Here is a 13,049-nt window from a genome sequence, read left to right on the forward strand (position 1 = left end):
TTAACAGCCTTCTCACTTAACAACAGGAATTTTGGACTTGATTGTGGTCGCAAGTTGAGGACCACCTACAATTTCACATAGGTGGGTGAAAACATTTTTTTAAAATTTATCTCTGCACAAAGGTCAGGGTCAGGACTAAGGTCTCAACCGCCTCCCCCTTTTGTGTCATCACAAAGGATTGCGTCCCCTTTTTTTTCCTGCAGAAACTTTATATAATTGGGCCCTTACTGAGCAATGAAAGACTTTAACATTGCATTTCATGATCTAAGAAGTTTTGGCTCCAAAGAGATAAGGAGAGACAAAGGCCTGCAATGCAAGCAGCATCGGACTAAAATTCCCGTGGTTACTTACAGAACAAGGAAAACAGACCATAATTTCAGCTGTCCAAAATTTGGCAAATAATAGAATTCTAAAAGTTAAAGAGAGGAGCAAACGAGGCATCAGACCGTGGTGGGATTCAGCCAGTCCGCACCACTTCGGGAGAACCGGTTGTTAAGTGTCTGAGCAGCTTGGCAAACTAGTTGTTGGAAGAAATCATTAGGGCAGAGAACCGGTTGTTAAATTACTTGAATCCCACCACTGCATCAGACTGTCCCATATTGTGAAAAATAGCTGACTGGTTTAGGATGGGCAGCAAGAACCTGGCCCCACGGGTCAATGCAAGAGTAGGAGCCTCTGTGATGCAGTGGTTAGAGTGCAGTACTCCAGGTGAATTCTGCTGCCTGCCGGCTGCCTGCAATTTGGCAGTTCAAATCTCACCAGGCTCAAGATTGACTCAGCCTTCCGTCCTTCTGAGGTGGGTCAAATGAGGATCCAGATTGTTGGGGGCAAGAGGCTGACTCTGTACACTGCTTAGAGAGAGCAGTAAAAGCACCGTGAAGCCGTACATAGTCTAAGTGCTATTGCTATTCTCCAAAACACCTGAAGGCAGGACAAGAAGCAATGGATGGAAACTCATCCAGGTAAGACCACATGTGCAATACTGTGTCCAGTTTTGGTCGCCACAATGTGAAAAAGATGTGGAGCCTCTAGAAAGAGTGCAGAGAAGAGCAACAAAGATGATTAGGGGACTGGAGGCTAAAACATATGAAGAACGGTTGCAGGAACTGGGCATGGCTAGTCTAGTGAAGAGAAGGACTAAGGGAGACATGATAGCAGTGTTCCAATATCTTAGGGGCTGCAACAAAGAAGAGGGAGTCGGGCTGTTCTCCAAAGCACCTGAGGGTAGAACAAGAAGCAATGGGTGGAAACTAATCAAGGGGAGAAGCAACCTGGAATTAAGGAGAAATTTCTCCTTTAGTTTAAGTGAGGAAAATTAAGCAGAGGAACAGCTTGCCTTCAGTGGGGGCTTTCAAGAAAAGATTGGATAACCATCTTTCTAAAATAGATTCTCCTGCTTGAGCAGGGGGTTGGACTAGAAGACCTCTGAGGTCCCTCCCAATTATTCTATAATGCTGTGAGTGCAGCTGCTAGAATTGATGAGGGAACAGAGCACAACAATTGGCTGGCTAGTAAAAAAATCCGGAGCCTCACAATTCTGCAGGATCCAGTCTGGATCTGTCACTGGGACCAGAGATTTAGTCTCCCGAGTTCTCTCCGATGCTCTGAAGCTCCGTCAGAATGGCATACAGGTACTCCTCGACTTATGACCACAATTGAGCCGTAAATTTCCATTGCTAAGTGAGACGTTAAGTGAATTTTGCCTCATTTTTACGACCTTTCTTGTCTCGGCGGTTAAGTGAATCACTGCAGTGGATAAATTAGTAACCCGGTTGTTAAGTGAATCTGGCTTCCCCATTGACTTTGTTCATCAGGAGGTCATAAAGGAGGATCACATGATCAACAGTCATAAATATGAGCCGTCTGAATTTTCATCACACGAAAGGTCATAAGGGTCATAAGTCCCTCTTTTCAGTGCCGTTGTAACTCTGAACGGTCACTAAATGAGCTGTTGAGGACTACCTGTATTATGTACAGCATTGCCTTGTTCAGTGTGAAACCTACTGGGAGTTCATCCATAGACACCTACAATCCATAGTCTTCTTCAATGCAACCGTCTCCAAATTCAATTCCGAAGAAGCTCAACTGATCCGACCCGTCTGCCTGTCTCCGAGTGGGACGGTAAGACAGGCCTCCTGGTGACCAATAGATCACCCGTAAGACAGGCCTCCTGGTGATCCGCTCAGATGACGGGAGGAGACGGGGTTTGTAGCCAACACAATAAAGCTTTCCTGTGGGAACCAAGGACATTCTTACAGGTGGTTGGCCAGAGGAGGCAGGAAGTAACCAAGCAACCGGCCAGCAGCCTGATTGGACAGCGTGACCAGTGACTTGGGGAAAAGGAGAAACTTTTACTTTTTAATTAGGTGGAAGCTTTTTGTGGCTGTGTGAGGTTCCTGCTTGTTGCAGGGGCCATTTTGGGTGAAGTGCAGCTGCTTTTACCTTGTGTGTGAGTCAGTTGTGTTGTGTTGTGTTGTGTGTGTGTAAAGTGTGAAAGTTGGTTTTTGGTACCTCTTATTGTTTTGTGTACTTTGTTTATTATTTATTATTATTGGCCACGCCCACCCGGTTACCTGACCACGAAGCCACGCCCACCAATTAAGCCACACCCACAGAACCAATAGGGAAAAATTTTAGATTTCATCCCTGGGTGAAAGCCACAGGAAACTTCAGAGTCGGCTTTCCCCAGTTGTGCCAATATGATGTACCCAATAAATTGTTCTTTGAGGAATTTGCCTGCCTCGGAGTTCTGTTTTCTATGGGTGCAATACTTGGAACACTGACAGAGAGCAGGGATGGTTGGGGTGGGGGGCTTGGATCCCCCCCCCGACAGACACAAAGGCCTCCCTTTTAACCAAAGAATGAGCAGAAGAAACCCGGGAATGGCCTCTGAGGAGCCCATTTATTTGGAGAGCAATTGGCATTTCGTGGGAGCATTGATCGCCCCCCCCACGCCCTCCCCCCCCACAAGGGAAGCTGTGGGCTTCTCTACTGAGTGCCATAGACCTCCACTTCACAGATGGTCAAGTAGTCCTCCCTGGGCAAGTGGACACTGATGTAGCGACCTCGATTATTGTTGCAGTAGATGGTGGTGATGGAGCCCAGGCTGGTGTCCTGGATCATCCCACAGCTGTGGGGCAAGAGAGGTCACGTTAGGAGAGGCATCCTTCTGGTCCCCCCCACCTGAGGGTCATTCCAAGCTCACCCTGAGACCACAGCCCCTCCCCCCCGCTTTGAATCTTCAAGCCCAGCCCCACTCTGCTCCCTCGGGGGCTCAGCCTTCATCTTGCCTCTACTATGCCATTCCCTGTAAACATGGACCTCGTTGGATAAACTATGGGGGGTGATTCTGCTGTTGTTTAAACTTTCCCAGGGTCATCCTCTTGATTTTTCTGCATCCAGCTCTGAAGGATGTTACTGTGTCAAGCATGAGAAATCAGGCGATCCGGCTAGTTCAAAAGATTCTACAGGTTTATTGCAAACTTGATCTCTCTACAAGAATCTGAACTACTGATGGTCAAAGCAAACTGGCCATAGATGAACCGCTCCAATCTTGATTGCAGAAAATATGACTTCGGTAACAGAGTTGTTAATGCCTGGAATGCACTACCTGACTCTGTGGTCTCTTCCCAAAATCCCAAAAGCTTCAACCACATCTTATTGTTTTATTCTGGCTCTGAACCGCCCTGAGTCCTTCAGGAGAAGGGCGGTATAAAAATCTAATAAAATCTAAATCTAAATCTAAAAACTATCTACTATTGACCTCACCCCATTCCTAAGAGGTCTGTAAGGGGCGTGCATAAGAGCACCAGCGTGCCTACCGTTCCTGTCCTAATGTTCCCTTTGATTGTATCCAGTTCGTATGATTATTTCATGCTTATGCTTATATATACTGTTGTGACAAATAAAATAAATAAAAAAATAGAAAAAAGATGAGAGTCAGCAGAATTCAAAGTGGGCTGCACTTGGATCTCTTGTGGGCATGAAGGGACGTGAGACTGATGACGCGTTTGAACTTTGACCCCTCCGTCCTTCCCTCCCTCGGGCTTGGTCAGATCCATCCGCCGGAGTTGGGCCTCTAATCCGTTCAAATAAACAAACATTTAAATAAAATCCCAGATTTAATGAGAGAGAGGGGAAACCTGAGCAAAGTATTCATCCATAACATAAAATCTCTCTTTTACTCCTTTATACAACAGTTCCTCTAAGGGCAATAAAATGATTGAATCCACCTGTATTTGCCATGGTCTTTTCCTAATTCCTTGTTTCAGTTCTAAGTCTTGCCCAAAACACTTTGTTCTAGATCGGCAACATGAATGTTACCAGAAATCCACAGAGCAGGGGTCTCCAACCTTGGTCCCTTTAAGACTTGTGGACTTCAACTCCCAGAGTCCCTCAGCCAGGAAAGCTGGCTGAGGAACTCTGGGAGTTGAAGTCCACAAGTCTTAAAGGGACCAAGGTTGAGGTAGAGTTCCTACAGTCCCCCAAATTAATTGAGAGCACAATGCAGTTAGCAGGGGTTATCAGGTCAGGTCATTCCCTGCCTATTGGGGGAGCAGGGAGGAAGTGATCTCGCAATCACCACATCAATAGAGTCATGACAACCTGGTCCCCAGGACAAAATTGGCGCCTCAAACTCGACAGCACCCCAAAAGCCCCCATACTGGCTGTGAATTCTGTGCGTGGGAGGCCCCAAACAACTGCAAGTCCCAAACATTCGGTGACAGCAGCTGAGAGCAACTTACAGATGGTTGAATCTTCCATTGTTTTCCAGAGAGTCTCCCAAGTGGACCTCAGCTCCAAAGAGCCTCTCGCCACAGCAGTCCTCGCGGTTTTTCACCACCACTGTGTGGATTTTATAAGACTCCCTCAAGTCCACCAACCACCAGGGGTTTCTCTCCAGGTTGGTGTGGGTGCAGGAGGCATGGGTCCAGACCCCGTGGCAGTCCCCATCCACGGCTTTCTCTGGTGGTCCACCATACTGATTGGGGTAGATGGAGGACTGGTAGGTCGGCTTCCCTAAGGCCAAGTTCTTTGGATTTACTCCTGCAGGAAAGAATGGAGGAGATCCTTCAAGCAGAGAATGGTTGGGAGAAGAAGAAGAGGAAGAAGAAGGGAAGGTGCAAAGCCCCCCCCCCCCGAGAGGGCACCCTCTCGGGGGGGGGCTGTGGGGATAGTTTTGAAGGCAGAGAAAGGTGGGGAGGGAAGCGAGCTGAGTCCAGCTCTCCATATCTTTGCTATTGGGGGAGGAACCCGCCTTGGCCTCCTCTTCCTCCCTCCCCACTTGGCGGCAAATTGGACATCATCACAACAGACTCAATGAGACCTCAAAGGAGCAGCCATTTAGCAGGCTTTATTCTGACCGGGAACATCCGTCCCTAGGTATAAATATACGCAAGGTTGCTCCACGGGAGACCTCGTGGGGGATGGAACTGTAGCCAGCAACAGTAAAAGATCCATTTGGCCTGAAGTTCGGTGGGCAATGATGCCCTTCCCTTCCCCCACCCCAGTTTTCCATCCATAGGCTTCACCTCCCCAGTTCTCTTTTTTTTTAATTGAAAAAGTTTTTTAAAAAAACAAACATTTTTCCCCCTTCCCCCCCCTCCAAACCCCTTTCCCCCCTCCCTTCCCTCCCCCCCCCAGCTTCCCGGGTCAATCACAAGATATTATTACACATAAACCAAACATAGACTAAGGTTTTCCTTTCTAAGCCAATTAACCTCATCCAAGTCTTTTCATTTCCTAACCTCCCCCATAGCATTCTAAGATAATACATCCTAATTATTCAAAGGCAATCTGATATCTCTTAATCTGATATCTATTTTGTAAATAATCAATCCATTTTTTCCATTCAATTAAATATCTTTCCTGCGTATTGTCTTTCAAAAAGGCTGAGATTTTTGCCATCTCAGCCAAGTTGATAACTTTCAATATCCATTCTTCTATTGTAGGTAACTCTTTTTTCTTCCAATATTGTCCAATCAGCAGCCTTGCTGCTGTTATTAAATTCAAAATCAATTTAGTCTCAGTCACTGTACAATCCGTTATAATTCCCAAAAGGAAAAATTGCGGCAGGAACTTTATCTTCTTCTTCAAGACATTTTGAATAATCCACCAAATTCTTATCCAAAAGGCCTTAATTTTCTTGCAAGCCCACCAAATATGAAAATATGTAGCATCATCACAGTCGCACCTCCAACATTTCGCTTGGATGTCAGGATACATACATGATAATGGCAATTATGCCCTTCCCCTCCCCCACCCCAGTTTTCCGTCCATAGGCTTCACCTCCCCAGTTCTCTCCAGGGGGCACCCAAAGGTTGTGTAGTGGATGTTTGTGGAATAGGAAAACATCAAAGGTACATCATAGAACACAGAATCCTAGGATGGAGGGGAACCTTGGAGGTCTTCTAGTCCAACCCTCTGCTTAAGGTAGGAGACATCCTTTCAAGAAATAATGAAATATTGAATAATTAGGATAAGTAAACATGATGATTAACAGAATTAGAGAATAATGGTTAAAATGTGATGCCTATAATGTTTGATATTATTAACCAATTATGGATAAAGCTGAATAGAGCATCTGAGAAGCTTCTTCGGTTCAATTTGATGAGAAGCAAAACGTCTTCAAGGCAAAAATCCAGTTGCCGTTTGAAAAAGGATCTTTGGAAGCTGCTGGTATCTAAGAGGAGACTAGGAGGGGATTAAAGAGACTTTGAGATGGCCAGGATTACAATTATATCTACGTACACACAGCACACGCGGGTCTTCTGGTGGTCCTTACCTATAGGTAGGGGTCTGCAACTCTGAACTGTTGCAGGGCCTGCCAAGAGGGTCACAGCCAGCAGAGCCCCCCAGATGATGAGCTTCATCCTGCAAGCGAGGAGGGGAGAGATCAGGAAAGGCATGGCAGGGCCACGTAGGGACGATGAGGAGTTGGCTTCCTCTACTCAACACATTGGCCACACTGGCCATGGACCCAGAGGATGGTTGGAGATACTTTCAAGGTTCTGAAAGTCTATGGAGCTCCTCAACCATCCAGGTCATGGTTGTCCCAGAGGGGCTTTTTTCCCCAAGGGGCTACTGGACTTCCTTTGTTTTCTTTGAAGAGGTTTCACTTCTCATCCAAGAAGCAAAACGTCTTCAGAGAAAAACAAAGAAAGCCCAGTTGCCTCTTGAAAAAGCCCCTTTGGGACTTCAAAGTTCTGCCATTCTCCCAGAGGATCATCAAGAGTGTCCCTGAAATGGCTCCCCTGCCTCTTCCCTCCCTTGGCCTTTCCCACACACTGACCTCAATCCCATTAAAAAAATATCAAGGTGGGTTTATTGGAGTCTCTTTTTCATCTGCCCATTTTCTAGGTCCATCCCATAATTTCACCCACCCCTCCTTCAAGAGTGCTTAGTTCTTCCTCCTTTCCCCGCCACTCACCTCCTTCAATCTTTTGGCGAGGCCCAAAGGGCTGGATGTCTTTCCTGGAGGGTGAAGAACCGCAGCTTCTTTCCACCAATAGGTCTAAATTCTTCAGGTGTGGTCTGGGCTTCCTGCTGGCCGGCCCTGCTTTTATCTCCTTCCTCCCAGATGGGGCTAGCCCGACTCAGGAAGTCCAAGCCAATCAGAAGGAGGCCGGACCAGAGGTTGGACTGCAACCGGACTCAGGTTTGCTTTGCTATAAGATCTGCTGCCAACCTAGCAAACATGGGCTTCTCCCCTGTATTTTCAGCCCCATGGCCATGACCCATCTCCAGCAGGTGTTGGCTCTTTCAGATAGCGAAAAACAACACATCACTTTTTCACTGGAAAACACATGACAAGCTCTCAGCAAACACTAAAATCAGCACTGAATTTCAGAAGACCTGATGCATGGAATGGGGCCATGATTTCAACAGGGTCGTTTGCTGAGCTCATCAAACAGACCAAAAGCAAACTCAATCTTTGATGCATCAGCTCAGCCTACTATTCTCCCAGGAATTACCTTCTCCAGCCACGCATGTGTGCGCGAACCCCCTAGCAGCCCTCCCAGTAACCTCCTGGGCCCAAAAACAGACTGTGGGGGGGCAAACCACATGCCCCCCACTCGGCCCCCCACGCATGTGTGTGATCCCAGCCCCCTGCACATGTGCGCACATCTCCCACATGTGCACATCCCAAAAATCAGCTGGCGGGCGGGAGGAGCATGCGCATGCATGGTTAAGCTGAGCTGGGCTACGGCTTGCATGTCCACAGAGAGGCTATGCATGCCAGCTGTGGCACGTGTGCCATAGGTTTGCCATCACAGTTCTAGAGTCTCAACATCCTTTTTAACATTGTGGGGACCAAAACTGGACTCAGGATTCCAGGTGTGGCTTTCTTACCTTGATGAGTTTCCACCTGTTGCTTCTTGCCCTGCCCTCAGGTGCCTTGGGGAATAACATCCATCCAAGTCGGGACTCCCTGTTCATAGGAGACCAGGAATGAGGTTCTGGTCTTAGGCATTATCTCCACAGACTTTTTAAAAACTCACCTGAGTCTGTCACCAACCAGATGAGCCATCACAGCCGCTTCTCTTCAAACTGCGATTTCTGCCAAATATTGAAATTCTTCTGTAGCAGATATTTTCAACTCCCTTCCTAGTGAGGTAGCTCAACCAGCCAATGGGAAGCGGAAGAGCTTCTGCTGAAGGCCAGCGACCCAATCAAGACCAGGTTTCAAATTCCCCACAAGTGGTTTCCCTCTAACTCCTGGGTGTTGGCAGTGGGGGAGAGGGCATAACCCTCATTCTACAGGATCTCCCCTCCTCTTTCCAGGTGCTAAGGGACTCTTTTCTGGACAGGAACAGAACAGTCTTCCTTGGCAGATACCAACCAATTTCCATCTCATCAGAGCCTCAGCATTGTCTGTGAGCAAAGAGCAACATGAACGTTGTTTTTGCAAGAGCCAACCCTACTCACCCTTCCAAAGAACTCAATTTGCAGCTGCTGAAAGACCCAGATTGCTTCCTCCCAATCCTGCAAATCGCTATTACACGAGAAGAGAATATTTCCAAATGAAAGTCAGAAAAAAGCTTCTTGGCCATGAAAGTGTACAACACTGACATGTCTTACAGAAGGAAATGTTGGGCGCCTGTTCACTCAGGTCTTTTTCTAAAAGTAGCCCGAATCCTCCTTTTCGATGTGAGCAACTGAGTAGGAGGCTGGACTTGATGGCCTCTGAGGGAAGCTTCCAAAACGCCAGGTAAAGAAGGCAGGTCTTTCTCTGACTCTTTGGGGAGCGAGGAGGAAGGGCAGCTAATACGGGTCAAGCTATTTTCCAAAGCACCCGAAGGCCAGACAAGGAACAATGGATGGAAAATGAAGGAGAGATTCAACCTGGAAATGAGGAGGAATTTCCTGACAGTGAGAACAGTTAACCGATGGAACAGAAGTTGCCTTTGGAAGTTGTGGGAGCTTCATCATGGGAGTCTTTCAAGAAGAGACCGGGCTGCCATCTGTCAGGAATGGTGTAGGGTCTCCTGCTTGGGTGGGCGGTTGGACTAGATGACTTACAAGGGAAGCTTCCAAAGCACCAGGTAAGTGAAAGACACCTGCTTTCCGGGGTCATCCTGGTTTGTACGACAAATGTGCTGCTATGAATATACAATACAATATACAATATACAATATATACTCTATGCAATATAGAGTATATTGTATAGAGTATACAATATACTCTATAAAGCAGGGGGCCTCAAACTTTTTAAACAGGGGGCCTCAGACTGTTGGGGGGCTGGACTGGCTGGGTGGGCACGGCTAGGTCATATGACTAGGTGGGCGGGGCCAATTTAACAGTCCATTAAACAATGCACACAAATTAAACTTTAATTTGTTTTGCTCCTGGGGGTGTTTTATTTGCTTTTATTTGCACGTTGCTCTTTTGGTTGATGTTATGTATTAACGTTTGTACCTTTAAATATTTGAGCGGGAAATCAGCACGTTGCTGATTGGACGAAGCCTCCAGCAGAACTGTATAAAAGGAGAGGTTTTTCCCCCAGCCGGTTGCTGGGTTCACCCTATATTAAAGAGCTGTTGTCACTACCCTGGTCTCCAGCCTCGTTACTTCCAGAACTTAACATTGGCGACGAAGGTGGGATCTCGGGGCTGAGGAGAACCAGAACCGAGCTGAAGCACGATAGACCCGAACCCAGCAAATCCAGGGCAAAGAAGACGAGATGGCCAGTTACACTCCGCCCGCACCGTTCGACCCGGCTAAGGAGAAATGGGGAACGTATATGACCCGTTTCGAAAGTTTCCTAGAAGCCAACGAACTGCACGGAGTTCCAGACAACCGGAAAAGGGCTTATTTCTTAAGCCACTGCGGTCCGGAGGTCATCGACATCGCGGAAGCCCTGGCCGAGCCAACGCCGTTGCAGTCGGTGTCGTGGCCAACCTTACAGACTTTATTGAGAAACCACTTCGCACCAACGCCGTCCAAATACGTGCGGCGGTTTGAATTCGGAGAGCGAAGGCAGATGGAGGGCGAGTCTATCGGTGACTACATGGCCGCCCTAAGAAGAGCGTCCAAGGACTGCGGATACCGTGACCTAGACGAGGTGCTCCTCGAGCAACTCATCCGAGGGGTCAAAGACATCCGTTTACGGCGACAGCTGCTAGCAAAGAGCAACCTAACGCTGGCCAACGCTCTGGACGAAGCCAGAGCACATGAAATGTCCTCCCAAGCGGCAGAGACGCTACAGAAGCCGGTTCCACAAAAGGCGAGCGCGAAGGCAACTCCGGTGCACCAGGAGGAGGTTCAGACCGAATCCGACGGTGAAGACGAGGAAGGGGTCTGCCGCGCGAGAAACGCGACAAAGGGGACCGAGACGAATGCGGAAGCTGCGGGGGTCAACACCAGCGCCAACACTGCAAATTTAAAGACGCGACATGTCGGCGGTGTGGGAAGAAAGGGCACCTAGCTCAAGTTTGTCGAGCGGCCCAACCTTCCCGCCGAAAATTCAAATCGGCCAATCAGAGCGCGGAATCGGCAAGGCGACCCGCGATTGGCTCAAACAAAAAGGCGGATTCAACCAAACAACTGTGGTCATAGGCGCGCCTCGACCAAAGTGGAGAAGAAGATCTTCACCAGGCCAAAAATAGAGAGTGCGGTGCGGCTTGAAGTAGACACGGGATCAGCGATCACCATCATGTCCTGGGACACTTTGGCGAAGTCGCTGCCATCGTCATGAGCGCCACCTGCAAGCACAACGGCTACGAGTCCACGACTACCAGGGAATCGCATCCTGTTCGAGGACCACCTCCGTCCGAGTCGAGTACGGCCTCACAAGAAGACCCTGCCCATCACGATCGTCGAAGGAACTCTGCCCAGTCTGTTGGGACTAGACTGGTTTCGTGCCCTGGGCATGGGAGTGACTGGCATCTACAGAAGTGACTGCAATTTGAAAGACATTCTCTTTAACGAGTTCGAAGATGTCTTCAAGGACTGCCTGGGCAAGTACAAGGGACCCCTATTTCCTTCAACTTAGACCCCAGGTAGCCCCATTAGGCTTAAGGCGAGGAGAGTCCTTTGCCCTAAAACCAAAAATCGATAAGGAGCTGGACAAGCTCATAAATCAGGGATTTTGGTGCCAGTCGATCACGCAAAGTGGGAGACGCCAATCGTCACCCCATAAAACCGGACGGGTCAATTAGAATTTGCGCTGACTACAAGGCGGCGCTTAACAAAGCCTTACAGAAAAGCGCTTACCCGGTTCCGTGGTGCAACACTTATTGCACTCTTTGGGGCAAGGGCAAGTCTTTGCAAAGTTAGACTTGGCCCAAGCCTACCAACAACTGCCAGTAGACGCCCGCTGGCGAAGCCCAAACGATTGTGACGCACAGGGGGCCTTCAAGTGCACCGATTGCAATTTGGGGTCAGTGTGGCACCAGGGCTGTTCCAAAACCTGATGGAACGACTACTGCAGGGGCTCCCAGGGTAGTTCCCTACTTGATGATGTCCTAATTTCAGGGAAAACATGGAGGAATTGGGGAGCGGTTAAGAAAGGTCTTGAGCATTTTCCGGACAGCGGATTAAAAGTCAAGACAAACAAATGCCAGATAGGGGTCGAATCGTCGATTTCTTGGGCTACGGATAGACAAGAAAGGAATTCACCCTACTGAGAGCAAGGTTAAGGCAATTAGGAAGGCTCCAGCGCCCAAAAACAAAGCAGAGCTGCAGGCATTCCTGGGATTGGTTAATTTTACGCGGTCTTTTAAAGAACAAAGCAACCGTTCTTGGAACCGCTGCATAGGCTCTTAGGAAAAAATACTGTTTGGTCTTGGGGAAAGTCAGAAAATAGGGCTTTTGAAGCAGTAAAGAACCTGCTCTCAAGTGATAGCCTGCTCATCCAATATCACGACTCATTACCCCTAGTGCTGGTTTGCGATGCCTCCCCTTATGGGGTGGGGTATGTACTCAGCCATAGACTTCCAAACGGCACAGAAGCCCCCATAGCGTTCTACTCTAGAACGATGTCCTCCCCAGAGAGGAACTACAGTCAATTAGACAAAGAAGCACTAGCCATTGTATCAGGGGTCAAAAAATTCCACGAGTATGTCTTTGGGCGGAATTTTGAAATCGTGACTGACCACAGACCGCTACTAGGAATACTGGCTGGCGACCGCCCAACGCCTGTGGCACTTTCGCCACGCTTGACCCGTTGGACCATATTCTTAGCCGCTTATTCGTACAAGCTGCAGCATCGACCAGGAAAAGAAGTGGGGCATGGAGACGCGTTAAGCCGATGCCCACTACCAGGGGCGACCGAAGACCCCACTCCGGGGACGCCCATCCTACTTATTGACTCGTTGGACTCTGGCCCAGTCACATCAAAGGAAGTGGCTCGGGCATCATACCGGGACATTGTGTTAAGGACTGTACTCGGATGGGTACAGAGAGGGTGGCCCGCTGCGCCGGGCGAAAGGTTCAAAGAATTTGTTAAAAAACGAGATGAGCTCTCGGCTCAAGGGGGGTGCCTGTTGTGGGGTGATCGTGTAATAATCCCTGATAAGCTAAGGGGAAAGGTATTGGACCTCCTCCAC

The 13,049-nt window shown here is 48.4% G+C and overlaps 1 protein-coding gene across 1 annotated transcript in view; it reads right to left on the reverse strand.

Moving 5' to 3' along the window:
* Nucleotides 1-13,049, reverse strand: part of LOC131194146 (uncharacterized) — a 64,429-nt gene that overhangs the window by 12,306 nt on the left and 39,074 nt on the right. Inside the window, exons 8-10 of the mRNA XM_058174803.1 lie at nt 6,785-6,873; nt 4,746-5,046; nt 2,993-3,130 (exon numbers count right to left, since the gene is read on the reverse strand). Coding sequence (XP_058030786.1) covers nt 2,993-3,130; nt 4,746-5,046; nt 6,785-6,873 — 528 coding nt within the window. The remainder of the gene's footprint in view (nt 1-2,992; nt 3,131-4,745; nt 5,047-6,784; nt 6,874-13,049) is intronic.

This window comes from Ahaetulla prasina, chromosome 3 (genome assembly GCF_028640845.1).
Source record: "Ahaetulla prasina isolate Xishuangbanna chromosome 3, ASM2864084v1, whole genome shotgun sequence".
Classification (NCBI taxonomy): domain Eukaryota; kingdom Metazoa; phylum Chordata; class Lepidosauria; order Squamata; family Colubridae; genus Ahaetulla; species Ahaetulla prasina.